The sequence below is a fragment of the Mustelus asterias genome, chromosome 14, assembly GCF_964213995.1.
Source record: "Mustelus asterias chromosome 14, sMusAst1.hap1.1, whole genome shotgun sequence".
In the NCBI taxonomy this organism is placed as follows: Eukaryota; Metazoa; Chordata; class Chondrichthyes; order Carcharhiniformes; family Triakidae; genus Mustelus; species Mustelus asterias.
This window is the reverse complement of record NC_135814.1, coordinates 4660646-4686956: the sequence shown is the minus strand read 5'-3', so window position 1 is coordinate 4686956 and position 26311 is coordinate 4660646. Positions and strand designations below refer to the sequence as shown.

The following is a 26311-nucleotide window of genomic DNA, read 5'->3' as shown; positions in this document are numbered from 1 at the left end:
AACACTGGGGTACAGTACTGGTGGGGCTGTCATTGTATAACACTGGGGTACAGTACTGGTGGGGCTGTCATTGTATAACACTGGGGTACAGTATTGGCGGAGATGGGTCTGTCACTGTATAACACTGGGGTACAGTATTGGTGGGGATGGGGCTGTCACTGTATAACACTAAGGTACAGCACTGGTGGGGATGGGGCTGTCACTGTATAACACTGGGGTACAGTACTGGTGGGGTTGTCATTGTATAACACTGCGGTACAGTACTGGTGGGGATGGGGCTGTCACTGTATAACACTAAGGTACAGTACTGGTGGAGACGGGGCTGTCACTGGATAACACTGGGGTACAGTACTGGTGGGGACGGGTCTGTCACTATAACACTGGGGTACAGTACTGGTGGGGATGGGGCTGTCACTGTATAACACTAAGGTACAGTACTGGTGGGGGTGGGGCTGTCACTGTATAACACTAAGGTACAGTACTGGTGGAGACGGGGCTGTCACTGGATAACACTGGGGTACAGTACTGGTGGGGACGGGTCTGTCACTGTATAACACTGGGGTACAGTACTGGTGGGGGTGGGGCTGTCACTATAACACTGGGGTACAGTACTGGTGGGGTTGTCATTGTATAACACTGGGGTACAGTACTGGTGGAGACGGGGCTGTCACTGGATAACACTGGGGTACAGTACTGGTGGAGACGGGGCTGTCACTGGATAACACTGGGGTACAGTACTGGTGGGGATGGGGCTGTCACTGGATAACACTGGGGTACAGTACTGGTGGGGATGGGGCTGTCACTGGATAACACTGGGGTACAGTACTGGTGGGGATGGGGCTGTCACTGGATAACACTGGGGTACAGTACTGGTGGGGACGGGTCTGTCACTGTGTAACACTGGGGTACAGTACTGGTGGGGACGGGTCTGTCACTGGATAACACTGGGGTACAGTACTGGTGGGGACGGGTCTGTCACTGTATAACACTGGGGTACAGTACTGGTGGGGACGGGTCTGTCACTGGATAACACTGGGATACAGTACTGGTGGGGACGCGTCTGTCACTGTATAACACTGGGGTACAGTACTGGTGGGGACGGGTCTGTCACTGGATAACACTGGGGTACAGTACTGGTGGGGATGGCTCTAAGTTTTAGGTTGTGGGTATGGTTGGCATGGCAAGTCTTTCCCCATGTACTTACACCCATCCTTAACATACGAGTTTAAAAGCCAGTTACTGATTTTGTCCAGGCCGGTGTGATTGGAGACTTTGGGACGGTTCGGGTAAGCACCGAGACCATTCTCCAGTTATTCGGCCTCTGCTGGGATGGGTTTTCAGACGAATATTTATCAGGGCAATGATGAAAAGTGTTTTGGGATACCGGGAGAGGACAAAAGGCGCTATACTAATGAAAGACTTTGCATTAAATCAAGTTACAATTTTCCTGGCATCTTTCACAATCTTGGTGTAGAGATCAAAATGGAGTGCGCGTTTCGCCTGATTCCACTCTGGACAGCTCTGGCAGCCAGTTCACACACATAAAACAATCGTACAAAGAGGAGTTTGCGTGATTCAAAGAAGATAGAATGGACTATGAACAATCACTGACACTCCACTCCCTTACAGGGAGGGGAAATAATCATTCTCAGATCAAAATCAGTTTCATTAGGTGAGATAATGAAGTTCGAAGTGAGTCAGCAAACTGCTGCAGCATGCACAGGACAGAAGCACATAAAACCAGACTCAACATCCATACAATGAGGTGAGGATGCAGAGAAGTGGTTTCCAACATCAAGGTTTTCACACAAAACAAGTGTGGACAAGAACTTTACTCTGTATCTAACCCCGTGCTGTACCTGTCCTGGGAGTGTTTGATGGGGACAGTGTAGAGGGAGCTTTACTCTGTATCTAACCCCGTGCTGTACCTGTCCTGGGAGTGTTTGAGGGGGACAGTGCAGAGGGAGCTTTACTCTGTATCTAGCCCCGTGGTGTACCTGTCCTGGGAGTGTTTGAGGGGGACAGTGTAGAGGGAGCTTTACTCTGTATCTAACCCCGTGCTGTACCTGTCCTGGGAGTGTTTGAGGGGGACAGTGTAGAGGGAGCTTTACTCTGTATCTAACCCCGTGTTGTACCTGTCCTGGGAGTGTTTGATGGGGGCAGTGTAGAGGGAGCTTTACTCCGTATCTAACCCCGTGCTGTACCTGTCCTGGGAGTGTTTGATGGGGGACAGTGTAGAGGGAGCTTTACTCTGTATCTAACCCCGTGCTGTACCTGTCCTGGGAGTGTTTGATGGGGACAGTGTAGAGGGAGCTTTACTCTGTATCTAACCCCGTGCTGTACCTGTCCTGGGAGTGTTTGAGGGGGACAGTGTAGAGGGAGCTTTACTCTGTATCTAACCCCGTGCTGTACCTGTCCTGGGAGTGTTTGATGGGGGGGACAGTGTAGAGGGAGCTTTACTCTGTATCTAACCCCGTGCTGTACCTGTACTGGGAGTGTTTGATGGGGACAGTGTAGAGGGAGCTTTACTCTGTATCTAACCCTGTGCTGTACCTGTCCTGGGAGTGTTTGAGGGGGACAGTGTAGAGGGAGCTTTACTCTGTATCTAACCCCGTGCTGTACCTGTCCTGGGAGTGTTTGATGGGGGGGACAGTGTAGAGGGAGCTTTACTCTGTATCTAACCCCGTGCTGTACCTGTACTGGGAGTGTTTGATGGGGACAGTGTAGAGGGAGCTTTACTCTGTATCTAACCCTGTGCTGTACCTGTCCTGGGAGTGTTTGATGGGGACAGTGTAGAGGGAGCTTTACTCTGTATCTAACCCCGTGCTGTACCTGTCCTGGGAGTGTTTGATGGGGACAGTGTAGAGGGAGCTTTACTCTGTATCTAACCCCGGGCTGTACCTGTCCTGGGAGTGTTTGATGGGGACAGTGTAGAGGGAGCTTTACTCTGTATCTAACCCCGTGCTGTACCTGTCCTGGGAGTGTTTGATGGGGACAGTGTAGAGGGAGCTTTACTCTGTATCTAACCCCGTGCTGTACCTGTCCTGGGAGTGTTTGATGGGGACAGTGTAGAGGGAGCTTTACTCTGTATCTAACCCCGTGCTGTACCTGTCCTGGGAGTGTTTGATGGGGACAGTGTAGAGGGAGCTTTACTCTGTATCTAACCCCATGCTGTACCTGTCCTGGGAGTGTTTGATGGGGACAGTGTAGAGGGAGCTTTACTCTGTATCTAACCCCGTGCTGTACCTGTCCCGGGAGTGTTTGATGGAGACAGTGTGGAGAAAGACTGACTTCTGGATGTCTCCAAGTGCTCGAAGGCAATGAACTATAGTTGAAGCGTAATCACTGTTGCAGGAAATTAAATAAATGGGCAGATGGTTGAGTGTTGAATATCGTCCTGGACACCAGGAGAATAAAAATATAAAATAGTATTTCAGAGTCAATAGAACAGACATCATACTCTTATCACTGTGAGAGTTTCTGAAATCCTTCTGTCATCAGGAAATACAATCTCCTCTCTGAATGCTGTCCCTGCCTTTGTGAATACACACCCTCTCCAGTTGTATGAAGTCCCACAACATTTATTTAATAATAAGCAGGGAAATCAGAGCTTGTTACTGAGGTCCTTCACCCAACGCCACCAGAAACACATCAACTGGACAAACATCCTGTTGATGGTTGCCTGACCTTACATTGTATAAAATAGATGACGCCATTTGCCTATTTAAAAATCAGTGTCAACCTTTTAAATTAATTCTTGAGGGATGGGCAGCAACACCCAGATCCTATGAATGAATAACATTCTCACACAGTGCTTCAGGACGTTCTGAAATCATTCTTTATATTTTGGGATGTGGGTGCCGCTGGCTCGACCAGCATTTATTGCCCATCGCTAATTGCCCTCGGGAAGGTGAAGGGGAACCGCTTCACGAACCACTGCGGTCCGTGTAGCGAAGACACTCTCTCTCAGTGCTGTTGGGAAGGGAGTTCCAGGGCATCGACCCAGCAATGATGGAGGAACGGTGACAAATGTCCAAATCAGGAAGGGGCATAATTCCCCAGGTACAGAATTCCCTAAAACAGGTACAGAATTCCCTAAAAGTGACGTCACAGGTGGATAGGGTCGTAAAGAGTGCCTTTGGTACATTGGACTTTATAAATCGGAGTATCGAGTATAAAAGTTGGAGTGTTATGGTAAGGTTATATAAGGCATTGGTGAGGCCGAATTTGGAGTATTGTGTACAGTTTTGGTCACCTAGTTACAGGAAGGATGTAAATAAGGTTGAAAGAGTGCAGAGAAGGTTCACAAGGATGTTGCCGGGACTTGAGAAGCTGAGTTACAGAGAGAGATTGAATAGGTTGGGACTTTATTCCCTGGAGCGTAGAAGATTGAGGGGAAATTTGATAGAGGTGTATAAGATTTTGATGGGTATAGAGTGAATGCAAGCAGGCTTTTTCCGCTGAGGCTAGGGGAGAAAAAAACCAGAGGGCATGGGTTAAGGGTGAAAGGAGAAAAGTTTAAAGGGAATATTAGGGGGGGCTTCTTCACGCAGAGAGTGGTGGGAGTGTGGAATGAGCTGCCGGATAAAGTGGTGAATGCGGGCTCACTTTTAACATTTAAGAAAAACTTGGACGGGTTCATGGATGAGAGGGGTGTGGAGGGATATGGTCCAAGTGCAGGTCAGTGGGACTAGGCAAAAAATGGTTCGGCGCAGACAAGAAGGGCCAAAAGGCCTGTTTCTGAGCTGTAATTTTCTATGGTTCTATAACTTGGGGGCATCAGGGTTCCTGAAAACCTGCAGTCTTTGTTCCTCTGTTGCAGGGTCAGGGAGAGAACTCATTGCCCCTGGTGCTTAACCTGTTGTTGGGATCCTTATTCCAAACACCCCTCTTCCCTTCCCCTCACATCCTGCGGGTATCAAGAACTGGTGCATATAATCGGGAGAGCAAAATGCTGCAAAGCTGGAAATCTGAAACATAAACAGAAAGTACTCAGCAGGTCAGGCAGAGTCTGTGGAGAGAGAAACAGAGCCACAACCTGCGCTATTCTGATGAAGGCTCACTGACCTCTGCTTCTCTCCGCACAGATACCGCCAGATGTAATGAGCATTTCCAACAAATTTCATTCTGCGATCTTCCCAGCACAAATCCCTCTCACGAGTTTCCAGCCATAACGGGATCTGCACCCACATCAATGGGCCCGGAAAATCCCAGCCACTGACCCTGCCTTTCTGCATTAAGATTTTCTAAGTGTTCCACTATAATCTCCATAATAATAGATGCTAACATTCTCGCTATGACAGATTTTAATCTAACTGGCCCCTAATTTCCCACTTTCTGTCCCACCTCCTTTCTCAAACAGAGGAGTCACATTCACTATTTCCCAATCCGATTGAACCGCTCTAGAATCGCGAACCATTCTAGAATCATGAACTGTTCTAGAATCTGCTATTTTGTAAAAGTAGAAGCAATGAATCCACAATCACAGCAGCTATTTCTTTTAAGACCCTCGGGTGAAGTCCATTGGGACCTGGGGACTTGTCAGCTTTTAGTTTGAGTAGTTTTCCCAATGCCCTTTCCCCGGTGACTGTAAATGTTTTGAGTTCCTCCCTTTCACCTCCTGATTCACAATTATTTCTAGGCTGTTATTTGTATCCTCAACAGTGAAGACAGATGCAAAATATCTGTTCAATTTGTCCACCATTTCCTTATTTTCCATTATTAATTCCCCAGACTCATTCGTTAGAGGAACAACACTCACTTTACTTATTTTTTTTTCTTTTTTAAATACCTAAAGTTTATTCACTAGTCACAAGTAAGGCTTACATTAACACTGCAATGAAGTTACTGTGAAAATCCCCTAGTCGCCACACTCCAGCACCTATTCGGGTACACTGAGGGAGAATTTAGCACGGCCAATGAACCCTAACCCGCACATATTTGAACTGTGGGAGGAAACCGGAGCACCCAGAGGAAACCCACGCAGACACAGGGAGAATGTGCAAACTCCACACAGACAGTGACCCAAGCCAGGAATTGAACCTGGGTCCCGGGTGCTGTGAGACAGCAGTGCTAACCACCGTGCCGCCCTGTAGAAACTATTGCTGCCTGTTTTTATATTTCTATCAAATTTCCTCTCAAAGCCTAATTTCTCCCTTATTACTTTTTAAGTCATTCTTTGCTGGCTTTTAATATTCTGTCCGATCTTCTACCCTGCCAATAATGACATTCTTTTCCTTTTAACGACCTCAGTTAGCCGTGAATGATGCATCCTTCTTCTCGGCTTCTTCCTTCTGACTGGAATGTACCTTTGCTCGGTGTTATATAATATCTCCTTAAATGTCTTCCACTGACCCATCCCTTAACCTAATATCCCAACCCATTTCAGTCAGCTCTGTCTTCATACCCTTGTGTAGTTTTAAGTTTAAAACACTAGTCTTAGTGTGTACTGTAAACTACATATATTAATACAGAGGCCTCTGCTCTTTGCAGACAGAAAGACCAAGTACACACATTGCACCTGTTTCAGTGACTGTCATTCGCTGATTCATTCCCCAAGGCAATGCCTTGACCAGTCATGGTCGGGCTGTTTGGTTTAAATTTCAAACAATGCTTGGCTGTTAACTATCAGTCAGCATCAACTCTTTCATTCTCCATGGCAGCACCACTTGCCAACCATTCAGCACTTTCTTCTGTACAGTAAAAATTGTTTGCCCCTTATACTAGTTTTCTTGCGAGCGTCCTGATGAGTGCAAAACTGAAAGCTTCACCAAGTCTCTTTTTGCAAGCATATAGGGCCCTGATTTATCCCATCAAACCTTTTGTTGGATGAAACCCACCCCCTTCTTTTCTTCCCCCTAGTATCATCGTTGCAAGGGCAGCTTGCATTTATATAGCGGCTTTAACATAGTAAAACTTCCTAAGCCGCTCAACTCACAGCAGCGATGTCAAATTTGGCATCAAGCTTCACAAGGAGATATTTGGCTGGGTAACTGAAAGCTTGGTCAACGAGATCGGGGGGAGGGGGGATGGGGAGCATCGGGCCCTGGCTGCTGGAAGTACGGCTATCAATGGTGAGGCAGTGGAAATCAAGGATGAGGAAGAGGTCAGGAATGAGAGGAGTGCAGGGATTCAGGAATGTGGGGCTGGGGGAGATTACATAGATATGGGTGGCACGGTGGTTCGCGCTGCTGCCTCACAGCGCCAGGAATCCGGGTTCAATTCCCGGCTTGGGTCACTGTCTGTGTGGAGTTGGCACGTTCTCCCCATGTCTGCATGGGTTTCCTCCAGGTGCTCTGGTTTCCTCCCACAGTCCTAAAGACGTGCTGGTGAGGTGCATTGGCCATGCTAAATTCTCCCTCAGCGTATCCGAACAAGCGCCAGAGTGTGGCGACGAGGGGATTTTCACAGTAACTTCATTGCAGTGTTAATGTAAGCCTTCTTTGTGGCACTAATAAATAAACTGAAACTTTTTAAAAGGATGTGTGTTGGTGGGGCTGGGGATAAGGATGAATTATTGAGTGTGGCCAGACTGGGGAATTAGGCGATGGACCTGCAGTGATAACGTGTGGCGCTCACGCCCGTGGACGCAAAACATTCTCACCTTCAGGCGAGACGGGTCTGCACAGGCATAGCTGCAGAGGTGACACTTATAGGGTTTCTCGCCGGTGTGAATACGGATGTGCCAGGTGATCTTCTGTCGGTTCTTGGTGGTGTAGTCACAGTCGGTGCATTTGTACAGGCGCGTGCCCCCGTGAGCCTTCATGTGGTAGTCAAACACCATCTGGTGACGGCAGGCAAAGTCGCAGAAGGGGCAGCGGAAGGGCTTGCCCCCCTCGGCCCCCGATCCGTCCTCCTCTTCGTGGGTGTCCAGTAGGTGCTGGATAAGCTGCTGCCGCTCCCGGGTGGCAAAGCCACAGTGCTGACAGTGGTGGCTGAAGTGAACCTTCTTGTGCTCCTCCAGCGTCTCCCGCCTCTCGAAACGTTCCTTGCAGACGGAGCATTCCAGCTGCGGGTGCTGCCGCTGGACGTGGCTCCTGAGGGTGGACTCGCTGTAACAGGCGAAGACACAAGAGGGGCAGCCGTGGCAGACTTTCTCCTCGTGCTGCCGCAGGCAGTGCTGCTTGAGGGCTCCCTCCGAGCTGAAGCGGGCCTCACAGCGCCCGCAGGCCGCGCTGGGCTCGCCGGCGTGGCAGCTGCTGACGTGCCGGGTGATGTCGTTCTGGTTGTAGCCGCTATAGTCGCACAGGGCGCAGAAGTGGGTGGGTCGCTTCTCGTGGACCCGCAGCTTGTGGATGCGGAGCTTGGAGCCGGTGCCAAACGTCTGCTGGCAGGCGTCACATGTCAGGCGGCCCACGCCCGTGTGCAGGGACTCGTGGGCATCGAGGCGGTAGCGCCGGGTTGTGCTGAAGCTGCAGTAGCGGCACTTGTAGGGCTTGACACCGTCGTGTTTGATGGCCACATGCTGCTTCAGGCACCTGGCCTGCTTACAGGTGAACGGGCAGAGCTGGCAGCTCAGCCGCGGCCTCTTACGGCAGCACTTCTTGCCGTGCAAGCGGGTGTGGTGTTTGAGGGCCGCCGCAGACTTGCAGACAAACGAGCAGAGGTTGCACTGGAGTTCACCCGGCTTCATGCAGCCTTTCTTCTTGTGGGTGTCCAAGGCTCGCTCCTGGTAGCAGCTGAAGGGGCACAAAGGGCAAAAGAAGCGCCTGTGCTTGGGGCTGCCCTCCACCTCCGAGCTGCCACTGTTCTCCGGGTTGTCTCCATCTCCGCTTCCCTCCTCCTCCTCCTCCTCACTGGAAGATCCTTTCTCCAGCTCATCTGAGTCACTCTGCTCCGACAGCTCCTCTTCCTCGGTGTGTTTGATGGCCTGATGGTTCCTCAGCGCCCTCTCCGAGCGGAAGAGCAACTCGCAGAAGCCGCAGGGCAGCTTGAGGGGAGCCGGGCACCCGCTGGCCATGTGACTGCTGATATCCGACTCACTGGAGCAGACAAAGGGGCAGGAGGCACAGTGGAACCTGCCCTGCTCACACCGGAACTTCCAAGTCTCGGAGTCCTGCTGCGATTCCTCGTTCAGCTCTGTATGCGGCGATGATGCTTCCCGAGGGCTGGACGGGAAAGTCTCGCTGTGAACTGGTGGAGCAGAATCCAAAGCCTCCTCGGTGAAGAATCCGGCTTCCTCCCCATCGCAGGCAGCCAGGAGTTCGCCTTCAGTGTGGCCGGGGTCTGGGACATGGACGGGCGACAGTTCCTCGGCTGCATTCTCTTCGCCAAGTCCACAATCCGCTGCGACTTTGGTGACTGGTCGATCAGGCTTAGCCGGATCTGGGCTTGGCTCCTGCCTCAGCTCCTGCCTCTCGCTCCCATTGTCGGTGGCCGGACTGTCTTTCCTCTTGGGCACTGCTCTCACTTTCTTCACCTCCGTCTCTGTGCCTTCCTCCTGCTCTCCATCCAGCCCGACCCGGGGGTCTCGAACTGTTGCTTGCCGCACGTACAGCTTGTGTTTCTTTATGATGACGGGACATTTCTTCTGCAGGTGGGTGTTGAGTCCTCGCTGCTGCTTAAAAGTGGCCCCACAGGCCCTGCACACCAGGGGGGACTTCTTGTTCTGGCAGCCGGACTTTGTGTGAAGGACCATGGCTTTCTCCTTCCTGGTGACGTAGGAGCATCTCTCACACTTGAACACCTGGGCATCGGTTTGTACCACCAACATCTGCACTCTCCCCTCCAGGACCAGGGCTTGGGCCTGCTGCTTGTCCTGTTTCCGCAAAGCCTTTATCTCGGATTCAGACTGGGAAAGCTGTGCCTGCTCCTGACTTTCAGGATGGTCTGGGTCAGCACTGACCTGCCTCTCCGTTTCAACCTCCTGAAACTCAGCCTCGCCCTGGTTTGCGTTACCGGCCTGGGGCAGGCGAGGCTCGATCGCGCTAATCCAGCTCCCATCAGCCTTGACACCCGCGGGTGCGTCAACTTCCAGCTGGGCGGGCCTGCCAATCTGTTCGCTTTTACCCGAAAGCTCATAACCATTGTCCCGATCCTCGTCAGCAAAGACATCGACGCTGTTCCCCACCTCCTCGCGATGTCCAATGATGTGGTCGCCACCCCCAGCCCCTTCCTCTTCCTCACAGTGATCCCCAAGGTCAACCTCGTCAGTGCCGTCCTCAGCCTGTACGTCAACCCCAGTATTCAGCCCAAAGTCCCTGTATATGGTTCCAGTGTCACAGGGCCCCCAGGTGTCCAGGATAGGCAGCTGGGAGCCAGAATTTGCCACTTCATCCGATGGGGTGTTGTGAAATTCTAATTGGGCTTCAAATACCTGTTCCAGTTGGGAGCCGCTTCCACCCAGGCTTTTCTGCAACTCCCTCTCCACATCGCAGCTGATATCTGCGGCTGCTTGGCTGGGTTCCGTGGTGTCAGGCACAGCTCCTGGCCCCGCAGGGGCAGGATACACTAGGTGCTGCTCTAACTGTCCCGGATCTTGTGGTGAGGCACTACTTTGTGCTGCTTCCCCAGGATGAGAGAGCCCTTGTCCATACAGAGAGGTCCCAAAGGCATGCTGGTACACCTTATCCTGTTCCTCCACAACAACAGAGTTCTTCTTTGGCCACACCTCGGTCCTCGGAGCTGCCGCGGTCATTTCTGTCCTGGCCGAGGTGGAAAGAGTTATACTCGTGTCGCTGTACCCCAGGAGGATGTGGGTGGAGTTCATGGCCATCTCCTCCTTGGCGTAGTTCTCCAGCCACTCCTTGTCTCCCGGCACGTAGCCATGGACCTTCCTCTTGTGAAAGAAGAGGCTGGTGTTGCTGAAGGTCTTGTAGGAGCACAGGGCACAGCGGAACTCCTTGTGCTTGGTGTGTTTGCAGTTCTCGTGGTTCAGGAGCGCCTGTTTGTACCGTGTCTGGTAGCTGCAATACTGGCACTGGTACAGGGGTATCTGATAGTCTTTCGAATGCTTCACTTGCATGTGCTTCTGCAGCTCGTACTTGCGCTTGCAAGCGAAGCCGCACACCTCACAGATAAGCGACTTGCCCTGGTGTCTGAGCTTGTGGCTGCTGAGCTGGTCTGCACGGTGACAGCGATACGAGCATTGATTACAATGGTACCTGCAAAGAGAAAGATAGCAGGAACACAATGACAGGTATTCAGTTTCAAAGAGAAGGTGGGAGTTTGGAGACACGAATTCACACTTCCGTCACTATCTCTTATAATGCTTCTGATCTTTTATTATTTCAGCAAACATCCGAAAAAGCTGCAAATAAGCATTTTGATGTATTTGCTCTCCCCATTCCGGGCACTGATATCAAGCATGTGCTGTACCTGAGCTGGGTGTGTTTGATGGGAAAAGTGTAGAGGGAGCTTTATTCTGTATCTAACCCCGTGCTGTACTTGTCCTGGGAGTGTTTGATGGGGACAGTGTAGAGGGAGCTTTACTCTGTATCTAACCCCGTGCTGTACCTGTCCTGGGAGTGTTTGATGGGGGACAGTGTAGAGGGAGCTTTACTCTGTATCTAACCCCGTGCTGTACCTGTCCTGGGAGTGTTTGATGGGGGACAGTGTAGAGGGAGCTTTACTCTGTATCTAACCCCGTGCTGTACCTGTCCTGGGAGTGTTTGATGGGGATAGTGTAGAGGGAGCTTTACTCTGTATCTAACCCTGTGCTGTACCTGTCCTGGGAGTGTTTGATGGGGACAGTGTAGAGGGAGCTTTACTCTGTATCTAACCCCGTGCTGTACCTGTCCTGGGAGTGTTTGATGGGGACAGTGTAGAGGGAGCTTTACTCTGTATCTAACCCTGTGCTGTACCTGTCCTGGGAGTGTTTGACGGGACAGTGTAGAGGGAGCTTTACTCTGTATCTAACCCCGTGCTGTACCTGTCCTGGGAGTGTTTGATGGGGGCAGTGTAGAGGGAGCTTTACTCTGTATCTAACCCCGTGCTGTACCTGTCCTGGGAGTGTTTGATGGGGACAGTGTAGAGGGAGCTTTACTCTGTATCTAACCCCGTGCTGTACCTGTCCTGGGAGTGTTTGATGGGGACAGTGTAGAGGGAGCTTTACTCTGTATCTAACCCCGTGCTGTACCTGTCCTGGGAGTGTTTGATGGGGGCAGTGTAGAGGGAGCTTTACTCTGTATCTAACCCCGTGCTGTACCTGTCCTGGGAGTGTTTGATGGGGACAGTGTAGAGGGAGCTTTACTCTGTATCTAACCCCGTGCTGTACCTGTCCTGGGAGTGTTTGATGACAGGAATGGATATCTCCCCCAATAAAAAGTCCATTCTTTGACAAGCAGACAGTTGACACACAGGACAGAGTATTTACCTCAGGTCTCCGGTGTGCTTACGCATGTGCACGGTCAGGTAGTGTTTCCACTTAGTGATGTAACCACACTCTGTACACATGTAGTTCTTATCGTCAGAATGTGTTAGCATGTGCTTCGACAGGTAGCCAACATCCCTGCAGGTGAAATCGCACAGTTCACATTTATGTGGCTTCTCGCCTAGAAAGGAGGGTTTAAAACCAACAAAAAAAATAAATAAATAATTAGACCCAGGCACATCCTCCACCAATACGACTCCAACTCCTTAAACCTGGACAGAATGTTGGTTAGACCGCTTGGAGTAACTGTGCACAATTTTGGTCTCTATATTATTCATAGAATTCCTACGGTGCAGACAAGGCCATTCGGCCCATCGAGTCTGCACCGACTCTCTGACGGAGCATCTGAACCAGGCCCTCTCCCCTGCTCCATCACCTACCCCACTCATTTCCCAGACACATCTTGGGACACTAAGGTGCAGTTGAGCATGGCCAATGCACCTAACCAGCACGTCTTGAGGGGTGTAGCTTATGAGGAGAGATTAAACAGATTGGGTCTGTACTCGTTGGAGTTTAGAAGGATGAGGGGTGATCTTATAGAGACATATAAGATAATGAAGGGGCTGGATAGGGTAGAGGTGGAGAGATTCTTTCCACTTAGAAGGGAAACCAGAACTAGAGGGCACAGCCTCAAAATAAGGGGGGGCCGGTTCAGAACAGAGTTGAGGGGGAACTTCTTCTCTCAGAGGGTAGTGAATCTCTGGAATTCTCTGCCCATTGAAGTGGTGGAGGCTTCCTCGTTGAATATGTTTAAATCACGGGTAGATAGTTTTCTGATCGATAAGGGAATTAGGGGTTATGGGGAGCAGGCGGGTAAGTGGAACTGATTCGCTTCAGATCAGCCATGATCTTGTTGAATGGCGGGGCAGGCTCGAAGGGCCAGATGGCCTACTCCTGCTCCTAGTTCTTATGTTCTTTCGGACTGTGGGAGGAAACCCATGCGGACACGGGGAGAACGTGCAGACTCCGCACGGTCACCCAAGGCTGGAATCGCACCCGGGTCCCTGGTGCTGTGAGACAGCGGTGCTAATTATAAGAAAGGATTAAGAAATATGGAAATGTGGCAAAGAAAAGGTTTCCGAAGATACGTCATCTCCTTGCTGTTGCTCGGTGAGTGACTTGTGTCAGGCAGGTCCAAGCTCCGTGACATTCCTTCTGCCACCCAGTTCAAAGAGCTTGCTAACAGCTATCAAGAAAGGCCACTTCAATGGGGATCCTGATCTTCAGTAATACAAGATACTCACTACTATGGGTGAATAAGTTTGGAATTCTCTTCCACAATGACAACTGACGCTAGATCAATCGTTAACCTTAGCTCTGAGACTTAAAGGTTCATATGAGGAGTTGGTCGCTCAGACCACAGAACCTGCTCTGCCAATCACTCCGCTGATCTGTCTGTGGCCTTAGCTCCACTTCCCTGCCCGTTCCCAACACCCTCAACTCTCTGGTCGATCACAAATCTGCCTAACTCAGCCACAAACATATTCAATTGCCCAGCATCCAGTGGGAGAGACCCTCTGAGAGAAAATATCCTCCATGCACGGTGGCGCAGTGGTTAGCACTGCTGCCTCACAGCGCCAGGGACCCGGGTTCAATTCCAGCCTCAGGTCACTGTCTGTGTGGACTCTGCATGTTCTCCCCGTGTCTGCATGGGTTTCCTCCGGGTGCTCCGGTTTCCTCCCACAGTCCAAAGATGTGCGGGTTAAGTTGATTGGCCATTCTAAATTGACCCTAGTGTCAGGGGATTAACAGGATAAATATGTACAGTTACAGGAATAGGGCCCGAGTGGGATGTGGTTGGTACAGACTCAATGGGCCGAATGGCCTCCTTCTGAACTGTAGGCATTCGATGATAATCTATGATTCTCTGTCTTAAATGGAGACCCCTTAACATCAAACTGTGCTCCATTGTTCTAGCTTCCCACAAGAGGAAGCTTCCCTCAGTATCTACCCTGTACCACCTCCCAAGAAACTAATAGGTTTTAATAAGATCACCGATTATTTTGCTAAACCCCAATGAGTATGAGGATTGGGCGGGTTGTCTCGAGAGGAACGGCTGGACAGGCCGGGCTTGAATCCGCTGGAGTTTAGAAGAGTAAGAGGCAACTTGATCAAAGCCTTTCAGATCCCGAGGGGTACTGACAGGGTGGATGTGGAGAGGATGTTTTCCATTGTGGGAGAATCTAGAACGAGGGGGTCACTGTTTAAAAATAAGGGGTCTTCCATTTCAGACGGAGATGAGGAAAAATTATTTCTCAGAGGGCGGTGAGTCTCCGGAACTCTCTTCCTCAAAAGGCAGTGGAAGCGGAGACTTTGAATATTTTTAAAGCAGAACTGGATAGATTCTTGAGTAACAAGGGGGTGAAAGGTTAGCGGGGGGGGGGGGGGGGGGTCAGCAGGAATGTGGGTTTGAGGTTACAATTAGATCAGCCGTGCTTTTATAGAATAGTGGAGCAGGTTCATGGATCCCGGCCCAACAAAGCCTCGATTTTATAATTCTCGTACTTGTCTTCACAACCCCCTCTTGTGTATCGGTTTTTATTATCGATCCACCATTCTGGAATTCCTTCCCATAACCTCTCCACCTCTAAGATACTCCTACAAACCTCCCTTTGTAACCAGCGTTTTGCTTCCCAGTCAAACTGTCCCCTTCAAACACTCCCAGGACAGGTACAGCACAGGGTTAGATACAGAGTAAAGCTCCCGCTACACTGTCCCCATCAAACACTCCCAGGACAGGTACCGCACGGGGTTAGATACAGAGTAAAGCTCCCGCTACACTGTCCCCATCAAACACTCCCAGGACAGGTACAGCACGGGGTTAGATACAGAGTAAAGCTCCCTCTACACTGTCCCCTTCAAACACCCCCAGGACAGGTACAGCACGGGGTTAGATACAGAGTAAAGCTCCCTCTACACTGTCCCCATCAAACACTCCCAGGACACGTACAGCACAGGGTTAGATACAGAGTAAAGCTCCCTCGACACTGTCCCCTTCAAACACTCCCAGGACAGATAGAGCACGGGGTTAGATACAGAGTAAAGCTCCCGCTACACTGTCCCCATCAAACACTCCCAGGACAGGTACAGCACGGGGTTAGATACAGAGTAAAGCTCCCTCTACACTGTCCCCATCAAACACTCCCAGGACAGATAGAGCACGGGGTTAGATACAGAGTAAAGCTCCCGCTACACTGTCCCCATCAAACACTCCCAGGACAGGTACAGCACGGGGTTAGATACAGAGTAAAGCTCCCGCTACACTGTCCCCATCAAACACTCCCAGGACAGGTACAGCACGGGGTTAGATACAGAGTAAAGCTCCCTCTACACTGTCCCCTTCAAACACCCCCAGGACACGTACAGCACAGGGTTAGATACAGAGTAAAGCTCCCTCTACACTGTCCCCTTCAAACACTCCCAGGACAGATAGAGCACGGGGTTAGATACAGAGTAAAGCTCCCTCTACACTGTCCCCATCAAACACTCCCAGGACAGGTACAGCACGGGGTTAGATACAGAGTAAAGCTCCCTCTACACTGTCCCCATCAAATACTCCCAGGACAGATAGAGCACGGGGTTAGATACAGAGTAAAGCTCCCTCTACACTGTCCCCATCAAACACTCCCAGGACAGGTACAGCACGGGGTTCGATACAGAGTAAAGCTCCCTCTACACTGTCCCCATCAAACACTCCCAGGACAGGTACAGCACGGGGTTAGATACAGAGTAAAGCTCCCTCTACACTGTCCCCATCAAACACTCCCAGGACAGGTACAGCATGGGGTTAGATACAGAGTAAAGCTTCTCAGTGTGCTTTACTGGGTGACGGTGAGAATGCCCCTCTCTGAGATGTCTTTGTGCTGCTCTATCCATGTGTTCTGGTTATTAGCACTGACCTGTGTGCAGGAGGATGTGTCTGTTGAGAACTCTCTTGTGCGCTGTGGCAAAGTCACATTCGGTGCACTTGTGGATCTTCTCGTTGGCGTGCATCTTGCCCACGTGGTCGTTGAACTCCACTGGGTTGAAGGTCTTATACGGACAGAAGTTGCACGCCAGCTCCTCGCTGCCCGGGTGCCCTCTCCGCTTGTGCCGCCGGAATACATGCTTATTGGAGCAGACAAAGTCACACTGGTCGCAGTGGAAGGCGTAATGAGTCCTGCGGTGCACCTCCATTCCCGCCTCCGTGCCAAATAGCGAGCCACACGTGCGATAGCGGCACTCGATTGCCCTGGCACCGTGCACCTCCTTGAGGTGACGGACAAAATCCTTGCGCTCCTCCGCCGTGTAGCTGCAGCCTCCCTCGAAGCAGTCCAGAGGCCGTCGCTCCTCCTTGTGCGTCTTCATGTGCTCCTTCAGCGAGTTACTGACAGTAAACTTCTCCTCGCACGCCGGGCACGAGTACACGTCGGAGTAGAAGTTGGTCGTGTTCTCGTGCATGCTGGCCATGTGCCGATTCAGGGAGTTCTTCTCCACGGCGCTGTAATCGCACAGCGGGCAGTGGTGGGTCTTCTCACCCAGCTCCCGCATCAGATGGACCTTCAGCTTGCCCTTGCTGGTAAAGAACTTCTGGCAGTGAGGGCACTGGAGGCTGGGGTCTGGGAAGTGCAGGTGAAGGTGCTCAACCAAGTGCGTTCTCTTTTTAAAGCAGCGTTTGCATTCGGGACAGATGTGCGTCTTGTACAGATGTTCCATTCCTTCTTGGACGTCAACTGGGACAATTAAAAACAAAGGAGGTCAAAGAGATACTTCAAAAGGGTTAAAACATACACAGACACACACACACAGACACTCTCACACACACACACACACTCTCTCACACACACACACAGACACTCTCACACACACACACAGACACTCTCACACACACACACAGACACTCTCTCACACACACACAGACACTCTCACACACACACACAGACACTCTCACACACACACACAGACACTCTCACACACACACACAGACACTCTCACACACACACACAGACACTCTCACACACACACACAGACACTCTCACACACACACACAGACACTCTCACACACACACACAGACACTCTCACACAGACACACAGACACTCTCACACACACACTCTCTCACACACACACACTCTCTCACACACACACACACTCTCTCACACACACACTCACACACACACACTCTCACACACACACACTCTCACACACACACACTCTCACACACACACACACTCTCACACACACACACACAACACACACTCTCTCACACACACACTCTCTCACACACACACTCTCTCACACACACACTCTCTCACACACACACACACTCTCACACACACACACTCTCACACACACACACACACACACACTCTCTCACACACACACACTCTCTCACACACACACACTCTCTCACACACACACACTCTCTCACACACACACACACTCTCTCACACACACACTCTCACACACACACACACTCTCACACACACACACTCTCTCACACACACACACTCTCTCACACACACACACACACTCTCTCACACACACACTCTCTCACACACACACACTCTCTCACACACACACACTCTCTCACACACACACACTCTCTCACACACACACACACTCTCACACACACACACACTCTCACACACACACACACTCTCACACACACACACACTCTCACACACACACACTCTCACACACACACCCACACACACACACACACACACACACACACACACACACACACACACACACACACCGGCTGTGGCTCAATGGGTAGTGCTCTCTTTCCAAGTTAGAAGGCTGTGGGTTCTAAGACACTTGGACACAAAATCCAGGCTGACACACTGCTGCTGTACAGCAGGAGTGCTGCACCGTCAGAGGTGTTGTCTTTCAGATATGAAATAAAACTGAGGCCCCACCTGCTTTTTCGCGAAGGACCCAAAGTCCTCTGAAGAACAGAAAAGGAGTATTCCTCGGTTTCCCACGGCCAATGTTTCTTCCACAGCCAATGTCACTCATACAGACTACCCGGTCATTTATCTCATTGCTGCTTTTGGGAACTTAACTGTGCACAAATTTGTTCTGGGGTTTTCTACATCACAGCACTGTTTACAGTGTGAGGCGGTTGGCTGGCTGTATAGCGCTTTGGAATGCCCGAGGTTGTGAAAGGCGCTATGTAAACGCGGGTTCTTTCCAGCTCTCATTCACCTTTGAAGTGTCTCTGTCTGAGGGACTTGGATTCTCTGCTGCTCTCTCTTTCTGAGCCTGTTTCAGACAGCAGCTCTTCCTCTTCACACCTGGGCCGCTTCCGCTTTCTGGACAGTCTCTGCGCCAAGCTATCACCTTCTTCTGCCTGCTGTCTCCTTCCCTCTCGCTCTCCATCCTCTTCGGCAGCGCTCCCGCTCTCATCTACAAGGAAACAAACAGCCCGTGTCACACCAAGTGCCGAGTTTGACATTCGACATGATCATAGAACATTAAAAAACTACAGCACAAACAGGCCCTTCGGCCCACAAGTTGCGCCGGTCATGTCCCTACCTACCTAGGCTTATATATAGGCTTACCTGTAACCCTCAATCCTATTAAGTCCCATGTACTCATCCAGAAGTCTCTTAAAATACCCTATCGAGTTTGCCTCCACCACCACTGATGGCAGCCGATTCCACTCACCCACCACCCTCAGTGAAAAACTTACCCCAGACATCTCCTCTGTACCTACTCCCCAGCACCTTAAAACTGTGTCCTCTCGTAGCAGCCATTTCAGCCCTGGGAAAAAGCCTCTGAGAATCCACCCGATCTATACCCCTCAACATCTTGTCCACCTCTATCAGGTCACCTCTCATCCTTCGTCTCTCCAAGGAGAAAAGACCGAGCTCCCTCAACCTATCCTCATAAGGCGTGCCAACCAATCCAGGCAACATCCTTGTAAATCTCCTCTGCACCCTTTCAATCATTTCCACATCCCTCCTGTAATGAGGCGACCAGAACTGAGCACAGTAAATCATTCTAAATGGAATGGAAAGTTTGATTACTAATCCGACTTACGGCCTGACCATCAGCCAATGATACTGTGCAGTATTAAAAATCCTTTTATATTCGCTCAATTCTTTCCAGTAGAAGTTTTTAAATTTATTAATGCCACAAGTAGGCTTCCATTTACATAAGAACATAAGAACTCGGAGCAGGAATGGCCGCCTAGCCCCTTGCGCCTGCTCCACCAATCAATAAGATCATGGCTGAACTTTTTGTTACACTGCAATGAAGTTACTGTGAAAATCCCCCAGTCGCCACACTCTGGTGCCTGTTCGGATACACGGAGGGAGAATTTAGCACGGCCAATGCATCCTAACCAGCACGTCTTTTGGACTGTGGGAGGAAACCGGGGCGCCCGGAAGAAACCCACGCAGACACGGGGAGGACGTGCAAACTCCACACAGACAGTGACCCAAGCCAGGAATTGAACCCGGGTCCCTGGCCCCGAGAGGCAGCAGTGCTAACCACTGTGCCACCGTGCCGCCCATTACTGGGGGTATATTGAGTTTATGGCACAGATACAGGCCATTCAGCCCAGCTGAGCTATACTAGAGTTTACGCTCCATACCAACCTCCTCCTACCCTACTTTATCTCATCCCATCTGCATATCTTTCAATTCCTTTTTCCCTCATGTGTTTATATAGCTTCCTCTAAAATGTTATTCATCTCAGCGACTCTCCGCGTGATAGCGAGTCCCACAATCTCACCACTCCCTGAATTCCCAGTTGGGTTTATTCGTGACTGTCTGATATATCTGGAACCTAGTTTTGGTCGCCCTCAGGAGTGGAAACATCCTCTCAACATTTACCCGCAAATCCCTTCATCACTTAAAAGACCTCTATTACATCACCCCTCAATCTTCTCTTTTCTAGAGAACAGAGACCCCCCCCCCCCCACACCCCCCACAATCTTTCCTGATAGGAATCATAGAATCCTACAGTGCAGGAGGAGGCCATTCGGCCCATCGAGTCTGCACCGACCACAATCCCACCCAGGCCCTATCTCCACAAACCCACGCATTTACCCTAGCTACTCCCCCTGACACTAAGGGACAATCCACCTAACCCGCACATCTTTGGACACATCTTAGGAATAATCTTGTCGCTTTGGTGTAATCTTTGAGAAACGTTTTTGCGTCTCTTTCCGTGCCTCGCTATACTTTTTTAAAAGGAAGATTTGAAGCAGAGCTATGCACAGTACTCTAAACGTGGGCGAACCAAATCTGAATTTATAATGGATATTGCCTATGTAAACTTGTCACAGTGTAACTGCACCCCCTGCCAATGGGGGGTGCTGTAGCATCACCGCTCGCCTGCTATAATGTGAGCAGGGTTTGCAGATGTAATTCACTCCACACATGGTCTAACCAAGATTCTGTACAAGTTTAACAGGACTTCCCTGCTTTGCCATTCAACTCCCCCAGAAACGTACTCTACTCTGTCTTACAAATGTCGTAGTAAGAAGTCTCACAACACCAGGTTAAAGTCCAACAGGTTTATTCGGTAGCAAATACCATAAGCTTTTGGAGCGCTGCCCCTTCGTCAGATGGAGTGGATATCTGTTCTCCAACAGTGCACAGACACAGAAATCAAGTTACAGAATACTAATTAGAATGCAAATCTCTACAGCCAGCCAGGTCTTAAAAATACAGATAATGTGGGTGGAGGGAGCATTCAACACAGGTTAAAGAGATGTGTATCGTCTCCAGACAGAACAGCGAGTGAGATTCTACAAGCCCAGGAGGCAAGCTGTGGGGGTTACTGATAATGTGACATAAATCCAACATCCCGGTTTAGGCCGTCCTCATGTGTGCGGAACTTGGCTATCAGTCTCTGCTCAGCGACTCTGTGCTGTCGTGTGTCGTGAAGGCCACCTTGGAGAACGCTTACCTGAAGATCCAAGGCTGAATGCCCGTGACTGCGCGTTCTCCAAGGCGGCCTTCACGACACACGACAGCGCAGAGTCGCTGAGCAGAAACTGATAGCCAAGTTCCGCACACATGAGGACGGCCTAAACCGGGATGTTGGATTTATGTCACATTATCAGTAACCCCCACAGCTTGCCTCCTGGGCTTGTAGAATCTCACTCGCTGTTCTGTCTGGAGACAATACACATCTCTCTAACCTGTGTTGAATGCTCCCTCCACCCACATTATCTGTACCTTTAAGACCTGGCTGGCTGTAGAGATTTGCATTCTAATTAGTATTCTGTAACTTGATTTCTGTGTCTGTGCACTGTTGGAGAACAGATATCCACTCCATCTGACGAAGGAGCTGTGCTCCGAAAGCTTATGGTATTTGCTACCGAATAAACCTGTTGGACTTTAACCTGGTGTTGTGAGACTTCTTACTGTGCCCACCCCAGTCCAACGCCGGCATCTCCACATCATGTTTACAAATGTCGGCCACTGTTTTCAGTGAGTTGTAAGTGACCCTAGGGTCCTCGGTTCCTCCAGCCCATTACCCAAATAGAATGTGTCCTACTTACCTTTCCTACCAAAATGAACCACATCACTTTTTTCTATATTGAAATTCACTCGCCACTTGCATGTTCTTCCTGCAAATTTAGCAATAATGCCTTCCAGCATTTTGTCACACTCTTCCCTAGGATTAACAATATCATATATCCTTGCTGTGTTTACCATTCATGATTACAAATGGTTACAAACAAAGTGCCGATGGTATTGTTCACTGTCTATTTGTCTATGCATTTGCAAAACCAGCTATGGGATTGGGTAACTTAAAAAAAAACCCTTTGCCGCAGAACCAGCTCGAAACCAGAACCCCTGACAGCACCGTGACAATTCACACCACAAAACCGAACGGGACAACGTTGATATAGAAATTTGCAATGGTAAATGTCAACCGAGACGTTTGAGGAAAGGCTGCGGCAGTGGAAAGTATCGCTTGCAGACAGGTAGCTAGTAACAAACTAATCAATGCAGGAGGAGTCTGGACTCAGTGGAACGGGGGTGCAGTGGGAGACAACGTGACCGGGGCTTGCAGATGCAATTTGTTCTCCGTGTTAAAATGCAGTGTGCAAAGGGGATTCACTAGGTTGATTCTGGAGTTGAGAGGTTGTGCACATGATAAGAGACCAAGTTGACTGGGGCTATACTCATTGGAATTTCGAAGAACGAGGGGGGATGTTATAGAAACGCATAAGATTATGAAGGAAATAGATAAGATAGAAGCAGGGAGGCTGTTTCCACCAGAACTAGAAGGGGAAGAGATTTAGGACTGAGTTGAGGAGGAATTTCTTCACACAAAGGGTTGTGAATCTGTGGAATTCCCTGCCCAGTGAAGCAGTTGAGGCTACCTCATTGAATGTTTTTAAGGCAAGGATAGATACATTTTTGAACATAAAGGAATTAAGGGTTATGGTGAGCGGGCGGGTAAGTGGAGCGGAGTCCACAAAAAGATCAGCCATGATCTTATTGAATGGCAGAGCAGGCTCGAGGGGCCAGATGGCCTACTCCTGCTCCTAGTTCATATGTTCTAAATGTGCGCTTATTTTTATATTTCTATTCTAAAATCCCAGGTCCAAATTTATAATGGATACTGTCCGTGTAAACGTGTCACGGGCATTTTCACCAGAAGGAGATTGCAAGTGTGCCCTGTATATATGCCAAATGGTAATAATCATTGATTTATAACAGATAGAACTTTTTAATATGCAAGTTAACGGTATAGGTTATCAGGTAAATAACGGCAGTCTGCTTCCACTGGTTGTTGGATAAGTGGTCATTGATTTACATAAAATTCAGAGAAGAATTAAAAGGGAGGATGAGAAATATTATTTATGGGCAGAGTGATCACAACATGACATCAAAGGCTCTTGACACAAAGTGCATAATTACTTTTAAAAGGGAATTATCTGAAATCTCTTTAAAGTTAAAGTTTTTAAAATTTATTTATTTGTCACAAGTACATTAACACTGCAATGAAATCACTGTGAAAATCCCCTAGTCGCCACACTCCGGTGCCTGTTCGGGTTACACTGAGGGACAATTTAGCACGGCCAATGCACCTTTTCTTTTCTTTCAAACTGTGGGAGGAAACTGGAGCAGCCGGAGGAAACCCACGCAGACACGGGGAGAACGTGCAGACTCCGTACAGACAGTGGCCCAAGCCGGGAATCGAATCTGGGTCCGTGGCGCTTTGGGGCAGCAGTGCTAACCACCGTGCCACCGTGCCGCCGCTCTAGGGGAAAGAGAAGACACAGAAAGAGGCAAAAAGATTGAGGGAGGTTATCCCAGAGTTTTTTCCAGCAGCTGAAGGCAAGGCAGCCAATGGCAGAGCAATGAAAATCAGCGAAGCCGGAACCGGAGGAGCTCAGACAGCACGGAGGATATGTGGGACCAATGAAATTCCAGAGATCGGGAATGGGCCACGGAAGGATCTGAAAGCACTGACGAAAATTGTAAAACTGAAGCGCTGGCAGATCAGGTTAGTGAGGGTCGGGGTGGTGGGTGAAACGGACCTGCTGCAAGTTAGGATGCGGGCAGTAGAGTCTTAGATGAGATTCTGTGGTGGGAGTTCTTTGGAGTAGAACAAACGAGAAAATGTTTGAGGGACCATAGTCCTCTCTATCCTGCAGTCCCGTGCTTCTCCAGGTCTCTATCCCTCTGCCTTCCTTGAAGCCTACCTCTGACTAAACCTTTCGTCACGAGTCACAGTATCCCATTTGCCTCAGTGTCAAATTCTGTTTCTGACCATTCCTGCCAGATTTAGAACATTTAATTGCATTAAAGGCAAGATGGTGTTATAGGCAAAAACAGCAAAGCAATATTTATTCTTTCAACTCTGAGAGTTAACCACATGATGTGGGACTGGAGCCGTGCCCAGGCCAGACTAAGCACGGCAGATTACCCTCCGCGAAGGACAAGGCAAACCTGTTGGACTTTTAAATCATGATCATTCAACTAGCCCAATGTTATTGAATTCAATTTGTCACAGGAGGATTTGAGCTCTCAAACCCATATGGGTGGCACAGTGGGTTAGCACTGCTGCCTCACAGCGCCAGGGACCCGGGTTCGATTCCCGGCTTGGGTCACTCTCTGCGTGGAGTTTGCACATTCTCCCCACGTCTGCGTGGGTTTCCTCCGAGTGCTCCGGTTCTCCAAAGACGTGGTTAGGTTGATTGGCCATGCTAAATTGTCCCTTAGCGTCAGGGGGACGAGCTGGGGTAAATGAATGGGGTTATGGGGATGGGGCCTGGGTGGGATTGTGGTCGGTGCAGACTTGATGGGCCGAATGGCCTCCTGCTGCACTGTAGGATTCTATGAACTCTGGATTGCTGGTCCAGTATTATCAGTACAGTTGTGGGAATGAGTGTGTGTGCCAGGCAGTTACCTACCAGAGTGTACAGTCAGATGCTTCTTCAATACTTTGCGATAGGGGCTGGTAAAATCGCACCTGTTGCAGCTGTAAGCTGCTTTGTCGCGGTGCGTCCCGCTGTAGTGCTTGCTCAGGTCGTGTGCTACACAACTCTTAAAAAGACAAAGTTTACACTTGAATTTCTTTTCTTTCAGCCTCCCCCGCTTCTTGTGCTGGGCTAGGAGCTTGGTGCTGGAGCAAGCAAAGTCGCACTGGTCACAGCGGAATGGGTAGTGGTCACGTCGGTGCTCTTCCATCTCTGCCACGCCCTGGAATACCAACCCGCAGGTCCGGAAAGGGCAGGGGACGGGCTTGGCACTGCAATTGGTTCTCAGCTGCCCAGGCTGCTGGCCACTGCAACCCTCCGCCTTTCCAGCACCGTGTGAGACCGAGTGCTCCTTCAAAGCCCTTGCCCGGGCAAACGCTTTGCCGCAGGCCGGGCACGGGTACCTTTCCCGGGTAGCGACGGCCAGGACAATACTGCTTTCCTCGCTGACGGTGCCCTGCTTCCTACACGAGATCCTGGGGCTCTTTGCCTGCAATCTGTCCTCGTGCCTGGGAGACAGGGCTTGCCGCGTGTCCACTGTATGATGACGCAGGTGGATGGCCAATAGGTTCTGGGTCTCAAAGCTCTCGTTGCATTGATGGCAGCAGTAAAGTTCCTCCATCTGAATCAAAGCATCTGGTGAGAACATAAAACGGTCAGTCAGTCACTCACTATTTATCCAATGGACAGACTACAAGCCAGTGTCTTAGTCCAGGGCCTCTGTGCAAGGTGCCGGGACCCAGCTCTGCTCCTGCTTTTCAGAGGGAATTGAGTGGCCTGTGCAGGTACAGCCATCAATTAGGAAGGCAACATGTGTGCGAGCCTTTATTCCAAGGAAGAATAAGGAAGGCTTGCTGCAGTTGTGGAGTTACGATTCAGGTCAGCTGTGATCGAATTGAATGGACAGAATAGGCTCAAGGGACTGACAGGTCTCCTCATGTTCCTATCAGAAAGGTTAGATCCCGCCAGCTGCGTAGTAGGTTCCACAGACACTGAGCTCCTCTCAGTATCTCATTTAGTTGTGAATTTTACATCACCTGTGTTTAATTATATGCAGACGAAGGGCATTAATTCGGGTTTCAATTGAGCACAGAAGAACAATCAGCGGGGGTGGGGGGGGCGGGGTGGGGTGGGGGGGGGGGCTTGAGGGAGCTTGTCTGACGACTCTCTGCCCCTCGATCATGGTTACACTCGAGGCCGTATGGCCTTGGAGAGGGGGCATGCGGTGTCCACGCTCCAGGCCTTCCGTGCCCTGTGGGCACCGCAAGGGCGCATCGCCACCCCCAGGAATGATATCTTGATTTGATTTATTAAGTTTCCTTTTAACGTTATATTTTAGTTACAGGGCCCCACCAGGGGCTATCATCCTGTAATTTCTGTATAATTTTTAGATTAGAAACATAGAAAGAAACATAGAAAAACTACAGCACAAAACAGGCCCTTCGGCCCCACAAGTTGTGCCGAACATAGCCCTACCTTTTAGGCCTACCTATAACCCTC

At 50.1% G+C, this 26311-nt stretch overlaps 1 protein-coding gene across 1 annotated transcript in view; it reads right to left on the bottom strand.

Annotated features, from left to right (window-relative positions):
• The window catches only part of znf142 (zinc finger protein 142), a 40249-nt gene extending 14804 nt beyond the window's left edge, over positions 1 to 25445 (bottom strand). The window contains exons 1-5 of the mRNA XM_078227798.1: positions 24746 to 25445; positions 18562 to 18762; positions 16270 to 17082; positions 12314 to 12491; positions 7604 to 11102 (exon numbers count right to left, since the gene is read on the bottom strand). Coding sequence (XP_078083924.1) covers positions 7604 to 11102; positions 12314 to 12491; positions 16270 to 17082; positions 18562 to 18762; positions 24746 to 25433 — 5379 coding nt within the window. The 5' untranslated portion in view covers positions 25434 to 25445. The remainder of the gene's footprint in view (positions 1 to 7603; positions 11103 to 12313; positions 12492 to 16269; positions 17083 to 18561; positions 18763 to 24745) is intronic.
• Between the last annotated feature and the right edge of the window lie 866 nt (positions 25446 to 26311).